The 22,424-nt window shown below is 46.0% G+C and overlaps 1 protein-coding gene across 1 annotated transcript in view; it reads right to left on the bottom strand.

Moving 5' to 3' along the window:
- The window catches only part of THSD7A (thrombospondin type 1 domain containing 7A), a 934,571-nt gene that overhangs the window by 69,833 nt on the left and 842,314 nt on the right, over positions 1-22,424 (bottom strand). Inside the window, exons 22-23 of the mRNA XM_069211831.1 lie at positions 7,596-7,769; positions 461-556 (exon numbers count right to left, since the gene is read on the bottom strand). Of these exons, the coding sequence (XP_069067932.1) occupies positions 461-556; positions 7,596-7,769 (270 nt within the window). The remainder of the gene's footprint in view (positions 1-460; positions 557-7,595; positions 7,770-22,424) is intronic.

The following is a 22,424-nucleotide window of genomic DNA, read 5'->3' as shown; positions in this document are numbered from 1 at the left end:
ATATGGACTTCATATTTTTCAACTTCTCATAAGCAGTCTGCTTAATTCCTACACAAGTCCATTCACTGCACACATGACATTATAAAGGTCAGATGATATTTTACCTATAGGTAATCCATCAGCCGTGAATAACAACTGCTCAGTGTCCAATTGTGTGTAACTAACGTCAGGCAAAGTCAACAAAAGTCAGAGACCTTAGCTGAATTATAATACTTGGCCCACCTCTATTTTCGCCTCACCCGGACAGTGCTGAAACAACATTATTACATATGGATGCTAGCAGTTATTCGCTCACCCGATGAAATAGGACTGTTATTATGAATATTTGTAAATTATGGATCCTGAGAATTTTTACATAATTGTATGAAATTTGATTTATTACCCACAGAATCAAAAAAGTATCTGTATTAAATATCATATCACTTACTTTGAAAGAGTTAAAAAAGAAAGCAAAGATTACCTGTAACATTTACACCATCTGAACGTTGGCACCATACAGTTCGGGAGGCTCCTCTCCAGGGGCTGGATATCCACTTATATTCAAAACAATGTCCATCTGTTCAGGTGAAAAAGATAAGAATGGTTTTCAGCTGGCTCAATTCAAAATATATGATATATGAATTTAACTGAGGGAATAGCACGTTCAACTGTGATTTATTGCACTATACCGAAAAATCAAAAAATTATTTGAGCATCTTGGGTATTCAAGGAATGACAGCTGGCTATTGGTAGGAGTTAAAAAACTAAACTACGGGTTCACTTTTACTAAAATGTGACGACAATGAAGAAACAAATGTTTCTAATCTACTGGGGCTCCTATTTGTCTGGTAAAAATTCCTAGCAGAAATGAAGTCTTGAAGGGTGTCTTGTGAAGGACACTCTTGCATATTATCTTGTGAATGTTTTACAGTGGTGGTGCCACTGTGTAGTTATGTTTCGGTCAGAGTTTTCATAGGAGGACCATTTTTTGTTTCACTAATAACTTTGCTGCCATTTGACAAATCTTCACAAAAGTTTCCCACATTACCTCCTTTCTGCCAAGTTCAGGTGTGATCCGTTAAGCTGGGGCCAGGAAAAAGGTCCCAAAACATAATTATCCCATGTTAATTCCCATTGGACTTTTTAAGAAGCAACACAAAAAAAATGCGTGGACAGAATTACAGCAAATTTGGCAGAAAGTCAGAGCTTTACTCAGAAAGCATTTTTTTATTATTTGATGTATATCCGTCCAACTTTTTTCAAGTAATTCATATTTAAACAGTGCTTGGGCTGGACATAAAGTGGTTAAAATGTTAGTGATATCTGGATGGTTTGTACCACAGGAGTCCTGAAGTACTGAAAAATGAAAAAAATGAGGGCCTTTGCAGCCAACCCCACACTGCGCATGGCCAATGCCGTGTGGTTAGCCTCCGGCAGGGGCTGGTTGCAGGGCCTCGTTGCAGGACAGACCCGGCAGCCAACGCTGTGCTACACATGGCCAAAGGTGCAGGATTGGGGAGGATTAGTGAGGGGCAAATAGAGTGTAGGACCTGGCAAGAGGGTGGGGCCTGCAGGCAACCCACTGCTACACACAGCCAAAAGCTGTGCTTAGTAGGGTAGTTGGGTGAATATATTTGGTGACTAATTTTTGTTTTTTGGTCCCTGGGTACTACGCAGAGGTGCAAGGAGGTAAAGGTAAGATACCATGCTCCCTTATTAGTTTTTAAATAAACCTCAGGACACGGGGTTCAAGTCTCTTTGTCCTGCAATAGTGACTGCAACATTTCTGTCCAAGTTGCGGCCAACCCATCACATCGTACTGGTCCTGCAAAACCGAGATGACTTAAAGATGAAGGTTCACTCTGCCAATCAGATTGCGTCACATTAACCTTTGGATTTTTCAGTGAATGTCTGAGGTTTTTGATAATACTGCAAAATCATTCTTTGAACCTGACCTCTGTTTATAGCTAATGTTTGGACAGGCCCTCTGCCTAACCCTTTGTAGGGGGCCTAGTCCTGCTGCATATGTCCTTATGCAACAGGAGCTGGCCTCAGGGCCAGGCCCTGTGGCCACCCTCCATAGACAGCAGCCCACACTGCACACAGCCGCATGGCCTGGCCTCCAGACATACAGCCAATAAGGCAGAGAGGATATCTGCCATGTTTCTGCCGGCATAAGCTGCCCACCAAACTCTAAATCAGACCCTATAACACCAAACTGTACAGGAAACACAAGACATGGGTGGAGTTGAAATGCACAACATCTAGTTGAGGAGCATTCTGTATTGGTCAGTTGGGCCCTATCCGTGCTAGATTTTCTGACTATGCACTGACCTAGTAAATTCCACCCATTTAGATTCAATGGGCTCCAGTACATAAGGGGTGGCAGCAGCTGGGTGAAAATTACAATCATATTATGGAATTCCAAATGATGATAGGTGGACGAACTTCACTAGTGGGAGTCCCTGTCTTTCACTGTCATAGAGTGGCTTGGCAGGTGGCTGGGTTGATGGTGCATTTTCCTTTCAAATTCTGCCCCTCACAACAATGACTCAATCACAGAGATGTACTGTGAATTCATACGCTATCAACATTCACATCAGCTTTGGGCTGGAGTAAATGCGAATGAGGTATACAGGAGGCAAGAGAAGACATTTTGAAAACCTGTCATGATGTGGAGGTATCTGTGGTATCCCATTCTCCCTTGGGAAAGAGGATAAGAGGATAAAGCAAACAAACACTCAATATCACTCCTCCCACAGGCATTGGCATTATGCTCCTCTGCATATGAAAAGTACCCTGAGCTATTGAGTTTACAGATGTGAAAAGTGCTTGCATGAACAGTTACAGTCCCTGTCTATCTGGTTTGAGAGGAATTATTTTTCAGTAATCCATCACTACCAGAGTTTCAGCTTCCCTCGGATTAACTCAATGCTCACCAAGCTAGGTGAGTTCTCCCCTCCCCTGTAATTATACCTATTGTATGAAACCTTTTTATCCTGTGGATAACCTGAAATCTGTACATGTAGTGAAAACCCCATTGACCAATGCTGGACAACCAAAGCTTCAGGGATTCAAACTCAGAAATGGAAGCTACTGATGTATCAGAAGCCCACTGTGACGCAAAGTTTAATATCAATATTTTAAGTATTTGTAAGAAACAGAAGTAGTTCTATTGCGCATTTGACAGGAAAAAAAATCTATATGCCCATTTCAAACATAGGATACTGTACTCATAAAAGAGCTGAGTTTGTGTACTCTTGTTGAGACTAAATTACAGAAAGTAGGATGCTGCTAAGGGAAGGTGGAAAAATACCCAGAATCATTTAATCTTTGGTTAAATGACAAAGTCATGATAAGTACTAAGGTCGCAGGGGTGTGCAAACTTTAGGTCCATTTTGCAAAACTATGAAAAATGTATGAAGATCGTAAAGGTCTTGGTAAGATGGACTTTTTGTGTAAAAATTGTTACTTTCATGAATATATTGTGAGGCAATGTATGCACCCTGCATACAAAATAATTGTGATTAGGAACACGGTTTTAGAATGCTTATGATAAAAATCTTAGCATGGTATACAAAATACTTGTGAGTTACCAGTTTGTCCCTGTTCCAGAACACTGGTGAGAAAATGCTGAGCGAGCTGTACACCAGCCTACCCAATACTTGTGAGTTACCACCATCAAATAACCCTTGTGGGCAAAGAGCATGGAGTGGAGTCGGTTAGGAAAAGTGGGAAACTCCACAAACAATGGCCTTTCAAGTAATTATAATGTCCTCGGGACTACTTTCACAAAATAAAAATGTGATCCTCCAGAGAGGTCATCCTCCTAAGTCAGCAATTTGGCCTCTCACTCACATTTCCTCTTGCACGTCTGAGTATGATCAGAATTACTGTGGAATTTTAGGTAATGTTTGTGTCTCAATTTTCTATTTACCTTTTGCAGAGAAAGAGGCATGTATATTTTCTAGACACCGGGGTTTAAAATCCAACAAAATATTACAAATATGATTTTCTGATAACTGATTAAAACCTGTTATCCCAAATATACTGAAACTACTATAAACTTTCAAAAATCTTGGGTAAAATTTTGCCTCTGGTTGCCTAACATACAACTGTTTTGTTTTAACTGACAAATAGGCAAAGTGTTGGAAAATGGTTTACTGGTAAGGGCAGATAAGTACCTACACTTAGCAATAGCCCACTAACCTTCACTTACGTCCAGTTAGGTCTCAATAAATTAAACCCAGCTCAACCCTTGGTAGCTTGTCAACGAGCGACAAGGCTTAACTTAGGAGACAAATGTGTAAAGCATTTAAAAATCACAAAACAGCAAATGAGTAAAACATAAAATACAATAAAACTCCAACACCAATTTATACAAATAGAATATATTTTTATCTTTAAAACGACACCAAAAAGATTAACATCGGATAAGGGAAACGGGAGAAATGAATTTTTAAAGAATTACTGTTTTCTAGCGCATAGAAATTAAAAGCACCAATCTGGTCATCTGGTCGCACCTCGACTGGGGCAAAGTCAAAGTTTAAGGCCAACCACGATAGAGCCCTGTTCGGCTGCGGCCTGCTGGAGGCCTCGGTCAAAAGTTTACCCTTCGGACTTAGTCGTTTTCTTGAAGATTTTCTTCAGCTGGACCAAGTCGCCAGTCCAATCTGTCCTCCTGGAACTCTTCCTCGGATATGCGTGGCAGCAGCCCTCGGTGGAGATTTCTACCTTCGGACTTTTTTTTAGATGAAAATTCTTCGACCGGGGAACCTGAATCTTGATCCGACGTCCTTGGAGCCATCTTCGAATTCACTGCCTGGGAGGTCCCGGTCAACTTTCTACGTACTGACTTTTTCTGAGATTTTCTTCACCGGGACGAACCTGCAAGTCAGGCCGGGTCACGGTTAAGGCAAGCCGGCTAGAGTTGCCGTGGCTGGTTGGTCCCTTTATAGAGCTTTTTCTCCAAACTTCTGGCTCTTCTCCCAGATGTCCTTATATGGTTCTTTTGAGGTCCACAGCTCACCCCAAGGTTCCAGAAGCTCTGAGATGCTCCATCCGTGTGCGGACTAGAACTACCTGAATGCACCTGGCGTAAACTCCAATTTGGCCACTGGACAGTGGTCAGCTGTTCAGTTTCTTCAGGAGTTGGTGCAAGGGACTCTGGATAGCAATTTTTCACCTGTAGCAAACAGGGAGTCCCTCCTTCAACCAGTTGAAGCCAGGCAAAGTCTTTCTTGTGGTAAGCCCAAGTGTGCAGCTGGTGCACTCCTCCAGAGTGCAGTGTCCAGGTGCAGGTCAGAGGTCCATCGGGGCAGTCCTACTTCTCCTGTAGTTCTTCCTTGTAGGGATCTGGTAGGGATCTGAGATGTGGGTGCAGCTCTGCCAGTTTTATCCTTGATCCTGGGTGAAATACAGGGGGGTCCTGGTTCTCCAACCAGATGCAGAGTCCTTCCCCCTGTAGTGACCACTTCCTGGGTAGCGTGGCAAAAATCAATCCCAGGGAGCAACATTCCTCAAAAATCCATAATGGCTGAATGTGATTTTTGGAGGTTACCTCTGGCTGAGCCAACCCACTGGTGGTGGCTAAAAATCTTAAACACACCCTTTTCCTGCCCTCTCCTAATCTAATCAAGAGGGCACCTAATTGTCTGGGGTTGCAGGATGTGAGGGAGGTGCTGGGCTACTCCAAATGTCCTTCCCTGCCTTTGAAGACCAGTGATGCAGCCCCCCCCCCCCTTCCTGCTTCTCCATCTACTGAGGGAAGTTCTCCCACAGGCACATTCCTTTGTGTTCGGCCCAGGCTACTTCACACCTCATCAAGGCAGCCTGGCCAATCAGAGCAGAGCACTACAGGGCTGAAGTTGGCAACTTTTTAGGTGGAGTTTGAAACTCTTTCCCCGAACAAGTTATATTAAATCCAACAATTGTAAGTTGTGGGATTTATTATAACAATGAATTTGATACCAAGCATGAAGTATCTGACACTTAAGGGGACTTTTCTACAATGAGGGAAAAACGAATTTGGCTGTTTTACCTCACCAGGGCTTATAAAACTATTTTTATAAGGTCCCTGCTTATAGTTACATGGCACCCAGCCCTAGGGACACATAGGGCACACTTTAGGGGTGACGTATATGTAAAAATAAGGTAGTTTGAGACTTTGGAAGTACTTTTAATTCCAAAGTCGAATTTGCATATAACTTTAATTTAAAAGCAGCCATCAGGGCAGGCCTGCCTTTAAAATGACACTGGGCACCTCAGCAGTGCACCTATGTGTGCACTACCAATGCTGGGGTCCCTAAACCTATATGCCCTACCATGTACTAGGGACTTATAGGTAGGTTGATATAGCCAATTATAATTAGCCTAATTTGTATACTCATTTTACACAGAGCACAGGCCCTGGGACTGATTAGCAGTACCCCGGGCACAATCAGTCAGGAAAACACCAGCAAAAAATGGGGGCAAAAAGTTAGGGGACCTCAGCAATCAGCCCTGTTTTCTCACACAAAGGGATAGTTTTGTGAGATAAATGGCCTACAGCATTGTCTCCAGCTGGCAATAGAGCTGGTGGCAATGCTGTCATGCGTAGGGTGCACCAGAACCCGTTGCAATGTTCACTATCTGCAAAGCAGACACTGAACATTGTGATGGTGCTGGTAAGGGGGGCCCTACACTGCCCATGCCAAGCACATGGGCAGTGCAGCGGAACCCCAGGGTCCCCTGCACCCCATCTCCATCAGCCTTTTCATGGCGGTATTACAGCCATGAAATCACTGGCGCAGAAGGGGGTCATAATCTCGAGGGCAGAGCAGCTTTCAGCAATGCCCTGGCGGATTAGTACTGCCATGACCACCAGACCTCCGGGACGACTAATCCTGGCGGTGCTAGGTGTCTGACCACAGCACAACTGCCACAGTCATAATGTGGCACATGGACCGCCGCATTGGTCACTAGACCGCAAGACTCGTAATGATGCCCATATTCTACAATCATTCTAAAGGTTCAGAAGCAATTTATTTACAAAATATAAATATGGTCAGTGGAAAATGTATGGAATTTAACCATCTGTTAGGCACATAGGTTGGTTTTCAGGGGCTATGTTGCTTAACCTGCATAATACATAATTTCTGTAGGAGTAGGAACATTTTGAATTCAAATAAATAATTTTCACACCTTTGTTTTCACAGGTACTTTCTTGACCATATGATATATGTTTCTGAGTGGTCGAGTAATAAATCTATGTGCTTTCTACTAAACTACTTGTCTTCAATATTATTATTTTTAATGTATTCCATAGGTAGTTATAAAATACTATATATCTCTCTTCAGAGTCCTTTAATCCAAAGCTCACAATCTTGGAAATGTGCTTCAATTTGTGTTCTACTGTGTGTATGGGGGGAGTTTGCATGTGCCCACCTGAGCACTGTTTGTGTTTACAGATCTTGTACGGTGAGAAGCAAGAGATCCTGGACCAAAATGAATATTTATGGTAGAGCCAGACTCCACGATATGGACAGCATGTGTTTGTATCAACAAAAGGGGAGAAGATTTACAAAACAAGGGTGCATCTATTTGTAGAGATGTATGGTTCACAGAACCACACTCACCTGTGCATGGTCGAGTTTCCACTGCCTGCTCTGGGCACTGATGTTGATTTGCAAGTTCTTGAATGATAACAGGCCTTGATCTCACTTGCACTCCCCCAAAACCAAGGTCTTCCCCAGAAGCACAGATCATCTGGCATCTGCTCCATTCAGACCACTCCTTCAGGTAACAGTCACCTGTTGGGAAAGACCGACAAAATAAATCAATATGTTATAAGGTGCTGATATGAACTGTGATCACTGTCCTAAGGACTGAACTCAAGACAGGCCTTGATTAGGAATATCGGTTTTATATATTGCACACAATAAATAACGATAGAGTGTGATAATTCCTATTTCGGGTTCATGAGAAATAACATGCAGATTTTGTTGTTCAGTGCAACAAAATGTGCATGATACGTTAAATAACGCATGGTTTTCCCCGGTTAAATTTTTGGTTTGACCTGATTAAATTTAATGAAGGTTGAGTTATTTAACAAATCTAATAATTACTGAATGCATTAAAAACCTAACAACTCATAATCCTGACCTATGTTCCCTCTAGCCTGAGCGCTTGCACGCCCGCCCGGCTTCCCACCTAATGCAGCGCAGTAAATTGTACAGAGCGCACAGGCATATAAAAGTCAAAAGTATACAACTGACACACCTACTATTTTAAGCTTCACAGACAAAACACACGCCAGAGAAAAGAGTTTCCCTTCATGCCCAGATAGACCGGATTGCAAGTTAAACAGATTTGTTGAGGCAAAAATGGAAAAACGGTGGGATGCAGATGTCTATGTGCTTAGAGCTCTGGGGGTGTAGCTATCAATGATGCAGCAGGTGTAGAAGCCCAGAGATCCACTGAACCCTAATTGTTGACTTTCAATCCCCAACCTGGAGAGGTGGGGGCTTTTTCTTGTCTGTACCAGGGCACATGGCATCCTTGCATAGCCCGTTGAAAGTTGACAACACTATTCCAGGGGCTGATGCACAAAGGTTTTCATTTCTTACAGGTGCACGCGTCTTCACAGATAGTCTCTGCATTTAAAATGATTTCATAGTAAAACCGCTACAATTTTCTAAAACCGCAGCTTGTTTGGTGACTGGTCTGCCGCTTCTTTTGTCGTTGTTAAAAGGCATTGGCACAGATCAGATGTAAATCCACTCAAAGTTTTAGCTTCCCATGAAGAACAGACGCCCGAGCTCACGAGGCAGAGCAGCTCTGCTGCAACTAAGAGCTATCATAGAGAAATAACTCAAAGCATATTCCTGGCGGTAATAGTGCCGTCTTGCTATACACTATTCCATATTCTCTTGTTTTAACTGGATTTGGCACTATGAAGTCAATGTGGGGGCTTTACTCCTGCACTGAATGAAATGCTGAAACGGGAGCTGCAAATGTAACCTCTAGTGACAGGAAAGAGTACAGTATCCTCTCAGTATTGATTTGTTCCTCCTAGAGTTTACAGCCTCACAGTGCAGTATTCTGTAATAAAGACCTACTGCAAAGCTTCTAAATCATTTAGCTGGTGGTTAAGGAGTTGTGTCTAGTAATATTAGACTGTAATAAGACCACTAAAAAGTAGCACTCCCGCCCGAAATGCATTTTTTCTGTTTAAGAAAAAAAGATTGATACTAATATTAAAAGTCTGAAATGGAAACCTGGCATCTTAGAAATGTATGTGGAGAAATATCTTTCTGTGCCTACCTTTAAATATGCAGCTACTCTGGACCAGCTCGCATGACTACAATGCGCCAGTTCAGCTGAATGTGCGTATCTAGCTTCTCATCTATCACGCCCTATTGTAGCTTCTGCTGCACATGCATGTGTAAGCACGCACAAATGTTCACAAGTCTACCATATTTTGACCTTATCCCCTTGCGAGGACATCCTTTCTACTGGAGCGAATTCTTGCACAAAAGTAATTTTAGATGATTCCTGAACAGTATGTGGTATGTGGTTTGATTTATTTCTCAGATGTGAGTTCTAGGCATTCCAGAGTTTTGGCCTCTGCATACCTAAGTAGCTGACATTTTTTTTCAGTCATCTGAAGGCTTGTGTGTGGATTAGATGTGCAGATGCCAAAAGTCAGTTCCTGCATGGAATGCAATGGGAGGCCAATTTGCAGGGGTCTGTAGGCCCATGTCCCAGTAGCAATTGTACAGGTAACTTTGAACTTCACCTTTCATGCATAGTCAAAAAGCCTGATTTATGTAAACTCTGCAGCCTATTCATTTCTCTAACGTTTTTGTGTAGATAAGGATGCTGCAATCAAGCTGTTTTAGCTACCTGCGATTTTTATGAGCTAGAAACTAGTGTTTTTCTCCTCACATGTAAAAATTATAAAGCACAAGGTGAAATATGTGGCAACAGTGTGTGACATGTATGCAGAAAGACTAAACCATTTGGCTAAATTTTCAGATCCTTATTTTTGATTCTTTACAAGTAGCAGGCAGTAAGCAGCTCGTGTCTCCTTTCATCCAACAACTGATAATCCCAGATATTATTCTTAACATAACTTTCTATCCCTTTACTACGGTCAATTAACAGTATCACATTGCTAGAGTGTTGAAACCATAAGTATGTAACAAATGCAACTGAATCATAAAATTCCAGTTGTCCTGATAGTAATGGAGGAATGCCAAGCCTGGGGCTTTCTTGAGCTCCACTCAGTGCAAGATGGAGTAGTGGGAGGATTTCTTGAAGGGGTGAGAGGTGCATTTTGATAAACTTATCCACTGCATTGAATCGTGGTGCAGAGGGCAGCAAGAAGTCCGAGTTCCTAGCGTACCTTTGAAGGTCCCTTTTTATGTTAAAGAAGTCAATTGAGGCCACGTGGCCAGGCGAAGGAAAATGAGTTGGATTATGCTCCTCTCATTATCAAACATGTGAGCTAGGCATGAAGTAATGTGGGCTACATTATATGCTACATTTGCAAGCTGGAATTAAGGCTCACTACCTAATGTTTAGAACATTTACTGAGATTGAGGTGATGCCAGAGCTGAACATTGAAAAATAGGCAAAATAGAAGATACATGCTGAATGACACTGATCATGATGGCGAATCCATTCAGGTGCTTCTTATTTTTGACTGCATTTACAGAGAATGTATTGGATGCTGCTCATAGCTTTTTTTAATGTTCAATGGATATCCTGCTCCAAAAAACAAATAATGACTCTTATTGTGGGTCACCTGACACTTGATGCTGCCCGCAGCTTAGAAAATGGTGCACACAAAAAAAAATTGCCAACCAGAGAGAAAAATAATTAGAGGGAACATTGATCCTGACCCGTGCGTAATCAGGGGTTTACGCACGGGTCGGAATTAATCTAACAACTCGTAATCAGGCCCATAGATGATTACAGAGTCCATTGAGATAAGAACATGCTTCATGGGTTGTAGTTAAATGTGTATTTAACATGTTTGTTATCAAGAACACATTTAGGAGGTTGGACAAAGTCAAGCCCTAGTTTTTATGAATGCTGATGCAGGCATTAGTTCAGTGACAAGTGGTCTGCAGTCACCCTTTTCAAGAGATGAAGGACTGAGTCCAGTAAGAAACTTGAGATAGTGAGCTTTCCCATATACTATCGAGAAGGAGCTGTTCACCTTTTACAAAAAATACCCTTCAAAACCACACTGGGTTGATAAAGCATGGTGTAAAGTATGCTTATCTGTTGATTATGGTTCAGAGGGATCATTAGTAGTGTCTACGCTACATTTTGTTTTTGTGGCTAGTTGTGTGTCACATGTGCTTTCACCATGTCTTTGACTGTCCATTATATATTTTAACTGGAAGGTAGTCTCCTGACGGAATAGGGAAGGATTTTCTGTGTGCAGAAGTCAAGTAAGTAATCAGCTTTTTAACATAACAAAATTTTTCTAATTCCACTTAATTCATATTGTGCTAAGGTTTGAGATTCTGATACAGTCAGCACCTCTGAAGCTTGCAAGATGCTTACTTTCTTGCTAAAGGTCCAATGTCAAAATGGGTCCGTGATGTCCTGCCAGGCCTTATATAGCCAACCATAGACATTTTCAACCCCTCCATTGCCTTGTGGGGATTGCAACACTGGGTGTCATTGAACGCAGATGCCAGCGGAGGTGGCGTCAGCACATGGATGCATCTGACAGACAAACATTTTGACCTCAGGTTCAGATATAGTCATAACAACAGATGCTAGACACCTCAGTACATGACTTGACTTGTACATGACTTGCAGGAGAGTTTCCAACTTAACCCTCTGGAAGTATGATGAGAAAAAGGCTACATTCCACTCTGGCAAAAGAATGAAGGCCTGAGAGGAAAATGGGAGATTGTCTGTGGTCAGGCAATACCTAGTGTGAAAACATCAATAGTCTGGGCCGACACAGAACACAATTTCAAAGATGGCTAGGATGTATTTGCCATATTGCCTTTGTTATACCTGACATGCTGTGGTAGTGGCACCCCGAACTTTTTTGTTTTTTCTAGGAGGTTTTGCTGATTCACTGAGAGTGGCCTACAGGGCCTGAGCACTTTTCCACTGTAAAGTACAGTGTGAAAGTGAACTCACCCTTCTTACATCTACTAGGAAGTGGCACTAGCCAATATGTGTACTGTTAGACCTGACAGCCTTAGGGTAGTCACCCCTAACTTTTTGCCTGCCTCCCTCCACTTTGTGGATACTGTTTTTGCTGGTTTTTAGACTCTGCGCACTTTACCACTGCTAACCAGTGCTAAAGTGCATATGCTCTCTCTCTGTAAACATGGTAACTTTGGATCATACCTGATTGAACTATTTAATCTACTTATAAGTCCCCAGTAATGTGCACTCCAGGTGCCTAGGGCCTATAGATTAAATGCTACTAGTGGACCTGCAGCACGGATTGTGCCACCCACTTAAGTAGCCCCTTTTCCTTGTCTCAGGCCTACCATTGCTAGGCCTGTGTGGGCAGTTTCACTGCCACCTCGACTTGGCATTTAAAAGTACCTGCCAAGCATAGAGCTCCCCTTTTTCTACATATAAGTCACCCTTAATGTGTGCCCTGGGTATCCCCTAGAGCAGGGTGCTGTGTAGGTAAAAGGCAGGACATGTACCTGTGTAGTTATATGTCCTGGTAGTGTAAAAAACCCTCAATTCGTTTTTGCACTGCTGTGAGACCTGCTCCCTTCATAGGCTAACATTGGGGCTGCCCTCATACACTATTGAAGTGGCAGCTGCTGATCTGAAAGGAGCAGGGAGGTCATATTTAGTATGGCCAGAATGGTAATACAAAATCCTACTGACTGGTGAAGTCGGATTTAATATTACTATTCTAGAAATGCCACTTTTAGAAAGTGAGCATTTCTTTGCACTTAAATCCTTCTGTGCCTTACAATCCACGTCTGACTAGGTTTAGTTGACAGCTCCTTGTGCATTCACTCAGACACACCCCAAACACAGGGTACTCAACCTCACTTGCATACATCTGCATTTTGAATGGGTCTTCCTGGGCTGGGAGGGTGGAGGGCCTACCCTCACACAAAGGACTGCCACACCCCCTACTGGGACCCTGGCAGACAGGATTGAACTGAAAGGGGACCTGGTGCACTTCTTAGCCACTCTTTGAAGTCTCCCCCTCTTCAAAGGCACATTTGGGTATAAAACAGGGCCTCTGCCCTACCTCATCAGACACTTGCTGGAGAAGAAACCGGAACCAGAAACTACATCCTGCCAAGAAGAACTGCCTGGCTGCTCAAAGGACTCACCTGTCTGCTTTCTACAAAGGACTGCTGTCTTGCTGTTGCCCTGCTGCCTTGCTGAACTCTTGTCTGGCTGTGAAAATGCTCTCCAAGGGCTTGGATAGAGCTTGCCTCCTGTTCCTTGAAGTCTCAGGACCAAAAAGACTTCTTCCTTTCACTTGGACGCTCCGTGCGCCGAAAATTTCGACGCACAGCTTGTTTCGCGGCGAGAAAAACGCCGCACACCGACGCTGATCGACGCGACGCCCTCGGGACGATCGAGACTTCGACGCACAACCTCGCAAGGACAAAGCCGCCCGACTTTCCCGGAGAAATCGACGCGACGCCTACCGTGAGTGCGAAACTTTGACGCACGGCCTCGCAAGGACAACGCCGCCCGACTTCCAAGGAGAAATCGACGCGACGCCTGCCGTGAGACCAAACTTTCGACGCACGGCCTCGCAAGGACAACGCCGCCCGACTTCCAAGGAGAAATCGACGCAACGCCTACCGTGAGATCGAAACTTCGACGCGCAGCCCCGCAGAACGACACGCAGCCGGAAAACAAGCAGGAGAATCCACGCACAGACCCGGGACATCTGGTAATCCCCGCGATCCACAAAAAGAGACTGTCTGCGCGCCGGAAAACGACGCCCGACTTCCCCGCGTGGAAAAGAACGACGCAAGTCTTTGTGTGCTGAGGAGAAATCGACGCACACACCCTTTTTCCACGCATCCCTTTTCCTGTGGCCCTCTGAGGAGATTTTCCACCAGAAACCAGGTACTTTGTGCTTGAAAGACACTGTATTGCATTCTAAAGACTTAAGACACTTTATATCACTTTCCTGTGATAGTTCTACAATTTTCCATTGCATCTTTATTCTTTTTGACCTACAATTATCCTGATAAATATTATATATTTTTCTAAACACTGTGTGGTGTATTTTTGTGGTGTTATATGGTGGTATTGTATGACTTATTGCACAAATACTTTACACATTGCCTTCTAAGTTAAGCCTGACTGCTCGTGCCAAGCTACCAGAGGGTGGGCACAGGATAATCTTGGATAGTGTGTGACTTACCCTGACTAGAGTGAGGGCTTTTGCTTGGACAGAGGGTAACCTGACTGCCAACCAAAAACCCCATTTCTAACATTGGTGATCAGCGGTGAGGATAGGACTTGTATTTGTGCAGTGACATACAGTAGCTAAGTATTTCACTACCTACCCACAGTTGAAGGTCAACTTGGTTTTTATCTCTTTTTGAAAATCCGTTTTTTCCTGACAATTTTCAAAAACTAAATCCTCACTGGACTTTGACCTAGTCCAGTTGGATACATACACGGTCAAACAACTAAGAGGATTCTGCAGGGCATTAAGGGTACCCACCCAAGGGGCCTCCAGAAAGGAGGACTTTCAAGTGGCGCTGAGGGCCTGGGCAGAAGCCCATTTAGAGGATGATGAGGAAGAGGAGCCAGAAAATGGCCCCTCAGAAGGATTTTCACTATCTATGGATGGTGTTACCACTGCAATTGTGCACCCTTCCAGACCAGGGAGCAGTGTCTCCATGCAAAGCCTGACCGCAGAGGAAAGGAGAGAGGAAAGGGAGTTCCAATTGCAAATGGCAAAACTGAAAATTGAGGCACAACAGGAGGAGAGGAGGGCAGAAAGAGAAGCCAAACAAGCTGAGGCTGAAAGAGCAGCCAAACAGATTGAAGCTGAAAGGACAGCCAAACAGATTCAAGCAGAAGCTGAAAGGGCAGCCAAACAAGCAGAAGCTGAAAGAGCAGCCAAACAAGTGGAAGCTGAAAGAGCTTTGGCTGAAAAGAAACTATTGTTAGCTCATGAACTGAGTCTCAAGGAGCTGGAGATCAAGGCAAGACAGTCTGAATCCAGCAATAATGGTGGCAGCATACAGACAGGACCTGCTGGAGAAAAGAAGGTTCGTATACCCAAAAATGTGGTGCCCAGTTTTGTGGTGGGAGATGACATAGATAAATGGTTAGCTGCTTATGAAGTTGCACTAAGGGCTCATGAGGTTCCTGAAGGGCAATGGGGGGTAGCTATGTGGGGTTATGTGCCGCCATTGGGGAGGGACACACTTCTCACATTGGATCCACCGGTACAAAACACATACCCACTCCAGAAAGCCACTTTACTTGCCAAGTTTGGGCTGACCCCTGAGGGATACCGTCAGAGGTTCAGGGACAGCACCAAACAAACCACACAAACATGGGTAGATTTCTTTGATTTCTCTAGTAAGGCACTGAATGGATGGGTGCGGGGCAACAAAGTATCAGATTATAAAGGTTTATATGACTTGATCCTGAGAGAGCATATGCTTAATGTTACTTATACAGATTTGCGCCAACACCTAGTGGATAGTAAGCTGACTGATCCCAGGAAGCTTGCTGAGGAGGCAGACCTCTGGGTTAGCACCAGAGTGTCCAAAAAGGTACCTGGGGGGGACTCCCACAAAGGTGGTCAGGGTTCCCAACAGAAGAAAGAGGGGGGAGATAAACTTTCAGATAAGGAACTCTCTAAAGGCCCCCAAAAGAATTCCCAGGGAGGGGGTGGCAACCCTTCCTTTTCCAAATTTGGGAAAAAGCCAGGGACATTTGACAGGTCAGGAAAGTCTAGCCCCAAATGCATGGAGTGTTACCAATATGGTCACTACAAAGGCGATCCACAGTGCCCCAAGAGGGCACCGTCCACTACCGGACAGGCACCTGGGTTGACTAGTGTAGCACTCGGGGGGGAGATGGACCCAACTAGCTTTGGGGAGCAGGTAGAGATTTCCCTAGTGTCCCTGGGAGAAGGAGAAATGGTGCCCAAGGCCCACATGCCCAGAAATACTTCCAAGTACCGGCAGTGGGTCACCATTGATGGGCAGAGGGTGGAGGCTCTGCGTGACACAGGAGCCAGTATGACTACTATCAAGAGTCAGCTGGTGTCAGCAGAGCAGATAGTACCTAATGCATTCCACCAGGTCAGAGTCGCTGACAATCGCGAGAGTCACCTACCGGTGGCTCTGGTTCCCTTTGAGTGGGGGGGGGGTCTCTGGTACTCTGAAAGTAGCTGTGAGTCCTGCCATGCCTGTAGATTGTCTGTTAGGCAATGACCTTGAGCACACTGCCTGGAAAGAAGTAGAGCTCAGGCCTCACCTGGAGATGTTAGGGTTACCTGAGTGGGTCTGCATGACCACACGGTCCATGGCTGACCGAGAGGGCAGTCAAGGGCATCTGGAGCCTGGAACGATGGCCCAGAGAGCTGCCAGGAGGAGGGACCAGGGGTGCGGGAAACCGGCCCCCGCTGTTCCCACAGTGGCTGACGGGGCTCCTGAGGAGGAGGCTTCCGAGCCAACTGGGGAAGACATCGCCGCCCTAGGTGACTTACCTGAGCTTGCTGGCTGGCAAGTTGAGGGTGGACCCACCAGGGAGGAATTCTGCAAGGCGCAGAAAGAATGTCCCACTCTAGAAGGTTTGAGGAAACAAGCCTCAAACCAGGCAGCCGGCGACGCCTCTGGCGATCACCACCTATATTGGGAGAATGATCTCCTCTACAGTGAGCCTAAGGTTCCGGGCTTTGGGGCAGCACGTATGCTGGTGGTCCCCCAATGTTACCGAACCCTCCTACTGGGTCTGGTTCACGACATTCCCCTGGCAGGACATTTGGGGCAGGGCAAGACCTTTAACAGGCTTGTCACCCACTTTTATTGGCCCAAAATGAGGACACACTCAGACAAATTCTGCAGATCCTGTCCTACCTGCCAGGCCAGTGGTAAAGCAGGAAAAAGGGTTAAAACCCCCCTGATTCCACTTCCTGTCGTTGGCACCCCCTTTGAAAGGGTGGGCATCGACATTGTTGGTCCCTTGGACCCCAAAACTGCCTTAGGCAACAGGTTCATCCTGGTTTTGGTGGACCATGCCACCCGTTACCCAGAGGCAATCCCTCTAAGGACAGTAACTGCACCGGTGGTGGCCAGAACCCTGATGGGGATATTTACCCGTGTGGGATTCCCCAAGGAAATAGTGTCTGATAGAGGCACTAACTTCATGTCTGCATACATGAAGTCTCTGTGGGATGCGTGTGGGGTAACTTACAAGTTCACCACACCCTATCACCCCCAGACGAACGGTCTTGTGGAGAGATTCAACAAGACCCTGAAAGGCATGATTGGTGGCCTTCCTGAGGCCATGAGGCGTAAGTGGGACGTCCTCTTACCATGCCTTCTCTTTGCTTACAGAGAGGTCCCCCAGAGAGGGGTAGGGTTCAGTCCCTTTGAACTTCTCTATGGGTACCCTGTCAGGGGACCCTTAAGCATTGTCCAGGAGGGATTGGAGAAAGCTCCAAAGACACCCCCTCAGGATGTGGTCAGCTATATGTTGGCCCTCCGCAACCAGATGACCCGCTTCTGGAAAGAAGCCCAAGATAACCTTGAGGCCAGTCAAGAGGTGATGAAACAATGGTATGACCAGAAGGCCACCCTGGTAGAGTTTCAACCTGGAGACAAAGTGTGGGTAATGGAGCCAGTAGAGCCCAGAGCTCTCCAGGACCGCTGGTCTGGCCCATTTGAAATAAAGGAGCGGAAAGGGGAGGCCACTTACCTAGTGGACCTCAAAACCCCTAGGAATCCCCTAAGGGTGCTCCATGTGAACCGACTAAAAGCTCATTGTGAGAGGTCGGAGATCAACATGCTTCTGGTCACAGATGAAGGAACGGAAGAGGAGAGTGAACCTCTCCCCGACCTCCTCTCTGCCCAAGAAGGTGATGGGTCAGTAAGCGGGGTCATTCTGTCTGACTCCCTGACTCTAAATCAGAAAGGAGACTGTTATGAGCTGTTGGAGCAGTTCTCCCCCCTGTTCTCCCTTACTCCTGGGCTGACCCACCTCTGTGTTCATGATATTGACACCGGTGACAGTCTCCCTGTGAAAAACAAAATTTACAGGTTGTCGGATAAGGTGAAGGCCAGCATCAAGGAGGAGGTCTCCAAGATGTTGACTCTAGGGGTCATTGAGAAATCCAGTAGTCCCTGGGCCAGCCCAGTGGTATTGGTCCCTAAGGCTACTACCCCAGGTGCGAAGCCAGAACTCCGGTTCTGTGTGGACTACCGGGGTCTCAACTCAGTCACACGGACTGATGCTCACCCCATCCCCCGAGCTGATGAGCTCGTGGACAGGCTAGGCGCTGCCAAGTTCCTGAGTACGTTTGATCTTACTTCAGGGTACTGGCAGATCGGCCTAACTGAGGGGGCCAAGGAAAGATCCGCATTTTCAACCCCCGATGGCCATTACCAGTTCCGGGTGATGCCGTTTGGGTTGAAAAATGCCCCCGCTACCTTCCAACGGTTGGTTAACGGGGTCCTAGCTGGCAAGGATGCCTTCTGTGCAGCCTACCTGGATGACATAGCTATCTACAGTTCCAGCTGGGAGGAACACCTGCTTCACCTCAAGGAGGTGCTTCAGGCCCTGCAACAGGCAGGCCTGACCATCAAGGCCAGTAAGTGCCAGATTGGGCAGGGTTCCGTGGTGTACTTAGGACACCTAGTGGGTGGTGGCAAGGTGCAGCCACTCCAGGCCAAGATTGAAACTATCAAGGCCTGGCAACCACCCCGAACACAGACGGAGGTGAGAGCCTTTCTAGGCCTCACAGGATACTACCGCCGATTTGTCAAGGGCTATGGTACCATTGCAACACCCTTGACAGAACTCACTTCCAAGAAGCAACCTAGGTTGGTGAATTGGACAGAGGCTTGTCAGAAAGCCTTTGACGCCCTGAAGGAAGCCATGTGCACGGCCCCCGTGCTCAAGGCCCCTGACTACTCCCAGGAATTTATCGTGCAGACAGACGCTTCAGAGCATGGCATAGGGGCAGTTCTAGCACAGCTGAATGAGGAGGGCAGAGATCAACCGGTAGTCTTTATTAGCAGAAGACTATTACCACGGGAACAGAGGTGGAGTGCTATTGAAAGAGAAGCTTTTGCTGTGGTCTGGGCACTGAAGAAGCTGAGACCCTACCTGTTTGGGACTCACTTCCTAGTTCAGACAGACCACAGGCCCCTCAGATGGCTCATGCAGATGAGGGGTGAGAATCCAAAACTCTTGAGGTGGTCCATTTCCCTACAGGGGATGGACTTTACGGTGGAACATCGCCCAGGGGTTGACCACGCCAATGCTGATGGTCTCTCCAGGTACTTCCGCCTTAGCGATGAGAGCTCCCAAGAGGTCGGGTAGCTCTCCCCACTTTCAGCTGGGGGGGACACATGTTAGACCTGACAGCCTTAGGGTAGTCACCCCTAACTTTTTGCCTGCCTCCCTCCACTTTGTGGATACTGTTTTTGCTGGTTTTTAGACTCTGCGCACTTTACCACTGCTAACCAGTGCTAAAGTGCATATGCTCTCTCTCTGTAAACATGGTAACTTTGGATCATACCTGATTGAACTATTTAATCTACTTATAAGTCCCCAGTAATGTGCACTCCAGGTGCCTAGGGCCTATAGATTAAATGCTACTAGTGGACCTGCAGCACGGATTGTGCCACCCACTTAAGTAGCCCCTTTTCCTTGTCTCAGGCCTACCATTGCTAGGCCTGTGTGGGCAGTTTCACTGCCACCTCGACTTGGCATTTAAAAGTACCTGCCAAGCATAGAGCTCCCCTTTTTCTACATATAAGTCACCCTTAATGTGTGCCCTGGGTATCCCCTAGAGCAGGGTGCTGTGTAGGTAAAAGGCAGGACATGTACCTGTGTAGTTATATGTCCTGGTAGTGTAAAAAACCCTCAATTCGTTTTTGCACTGCTGTGAGACCTGCTCCCTTCATAGGCTAACATTGGGGCTGCCCTCATACACTATTGAAGTGGCAGCTGCTGATCTGAAAGGAGCAGGGAGGTCATATTTAGTATGGCCAGAATGGTAATACAAAATCCTACTGACTGGTGAAGTCGGATTTAATATTACTATTCTAGAAATGCCACTTTTAGAAAGTGAGCATTTCTTTGCACTTAAATCCTTCTGTGCCTTACAATCCACGTCTGACTAGGTTTAGTTGACAGCTCCTTGTGCATTCACTCAGACACACCCCAAACACAGGGTACTCAGTCTCACTTGCATACATCTGCATTTTGAATGGGTCTTCCTGGGCTGGGAGGGTGGAGGGCCTACCCTCACACAAAGGACTGCCACACCCCCTACTGGGACCCTGGCAGACAGGATTGAACTGAAAGGGGACCTGGTGCACTTCTTAGCCACTCTTTGAAGTCTCCCCCACTTCAAAGGCACATTTGGGTATAAAACAGGGCCTCTGCCCTACCTCATCAGACACTTGCTGGAGAAGAAACCGGAACCAGAAACTACATCCTGCCAAGAAGAACTGCCTGGCTGCTCAAAGGACTCACCTGTCTGCTTTCTACAAAGGACTGCTGTCTTGCTGTTGCCCTGCTGCCTTGCTGAACTCTTGTCTGGCTGTGAAAGTGCTCTCCAAGGGCTTGGATAGAGCTTGCCTCCTGTTCCTTGAAGTCTCAGGACCAAAAAGACTTCTTCCTTTCACTTGGACGCTCCGTGCGCCGAAAATTTCGACGCACAGCTTGTTTCGCGGCGAGAAAAACGCCGCACACCGACGCTGATCGACGCGACGCCCTCGGGACGATCGAGACTTCGACGCACAACCTCGCAAGGACAAAGCCGCCCGACTTTCCCGGAGAAATCGACGCGACGCCTACCGTGAGTGCGAAACTTTGACGCACGGCCTCGCAAGGACAACGCCGCCCGACTTCCAAGGAGAAATCGACGCGACGCCTGCCGTGAGACCAAACTTTCGACGCACGGCCTCGCAAGGACAACGCCGCCCGACTTCCAAGGAGAAATCGACGCGACGCCTACCGTGACATCGAAACTTCGACGCGCAGCCCCGCAGAACGACGCGCAGCCGGAAAACAAGCAGGAGAATCCACGCACAGACCCGGGACATCTGGTAATCCCCGCGATCCACAAAAAGAGACTGTCTGCGCGCCGGAAAACGACGCCCGACTTCCCCGCGTGGAAAAGAACGACGCAAGTCTTTGTGTGCTGAGGAGAAATCGACGCACACACCCTTTTTCCACGCATCCCTTTTCCTGTGGCCCTCTGAGGAGATTTTCCACCAGAAACCAGTTACTTTGTGCTTGAAAGACACTGTATTGCATTCTAAAGACTTAAGACACTTTATATCACTTTCCTGTGATAGTTCTACAATTTTCCATTGCATCTTTATTCTTTTTGACCTACAATTATCCTGATAAATATTATATATTTTTCTAAACACTGTGTGGTGTATTTTTGTGGTGTTATATGGTGGTATTGTATGACTTATTGCACAAATACTTTACACATTGCCTTCTAAGTTAAGCCTGACTGCTCGTGCCAAGCTACCAGAGGGTGGGCACAGGATAATCTTGGATAGTGTGTGACTTACCCTGACTAGAGTGAGGGCTTTTGCTTGGACAGAGGGTAACCTGACTGCCAACCAAAAACCCCATTTCTAACATGTACCCTTGCACAATAGTGTTTTCATATATACCGGGCCTGGCATCCCGTGTCCTTGTGTGCACAAGTGCACAATGGGGTTTTCACCCATATACTGAGCCTGGCACAGCTAGCCAATATGCACAATTTGCACAATTATGTTTTCATATATAGTGAGCCTGGCATGACTTGCCACACTTGCACACTAATGTTTTTATATATACTGAGCTTGTCACAGCAGGTCTGTATGGGTGCACTTACTCCTTGCTGATCTGAAACTTGTGTCCAGCCTGCCCCTGCTGCCTTGTGTGTGCACCAGGGCACCTGTGCCCAGTGGTTGCAGAATACACATCTCTGTTCTCACTGTCCAAGAGAGCCGCTCTGCTGATAGGTTAATATGGGAGGACATTTATAATTAATCCTGTCTGCAATAGTGGATTGCAGTGGAGCAGCCTCATGATGTTTACTATTATTGGATTCACAGTGACAAACCCCTTCTCGTGGTTAAGGTGGTTTTGACAAAAATACCCTAGAAATACCACTAGAAAGTGGGCACTTCTATGTTCTAAAAACTCTTTTAGTAAGTCTTTTAATTCAGCTTCATTCAACTGGAAGTGGGGGAAAAGCATTATTGTGCATTCCCCAA

This window comes from Pleurodeles waltl, chromosome 10 (assembly GCF_031143425.1).
Source record: "Pleurodeles waltl isolate 20211129_DDA chromosome 10, aPleWal1.hap1.20221129, whole genome shotgun sequence".
In the NCBI taxonomy this organism is placed as follows: Eukaryota; Metazoa; Chordata; class Amphibia; order Caudata; family Salamandridae; genus Pleurodeles; species Pleurodeles waltl.
Note: the sequence above shows the minus strand (reverse complement) of the source record. Positions and strands in the feature narration are given on the sequence as shown.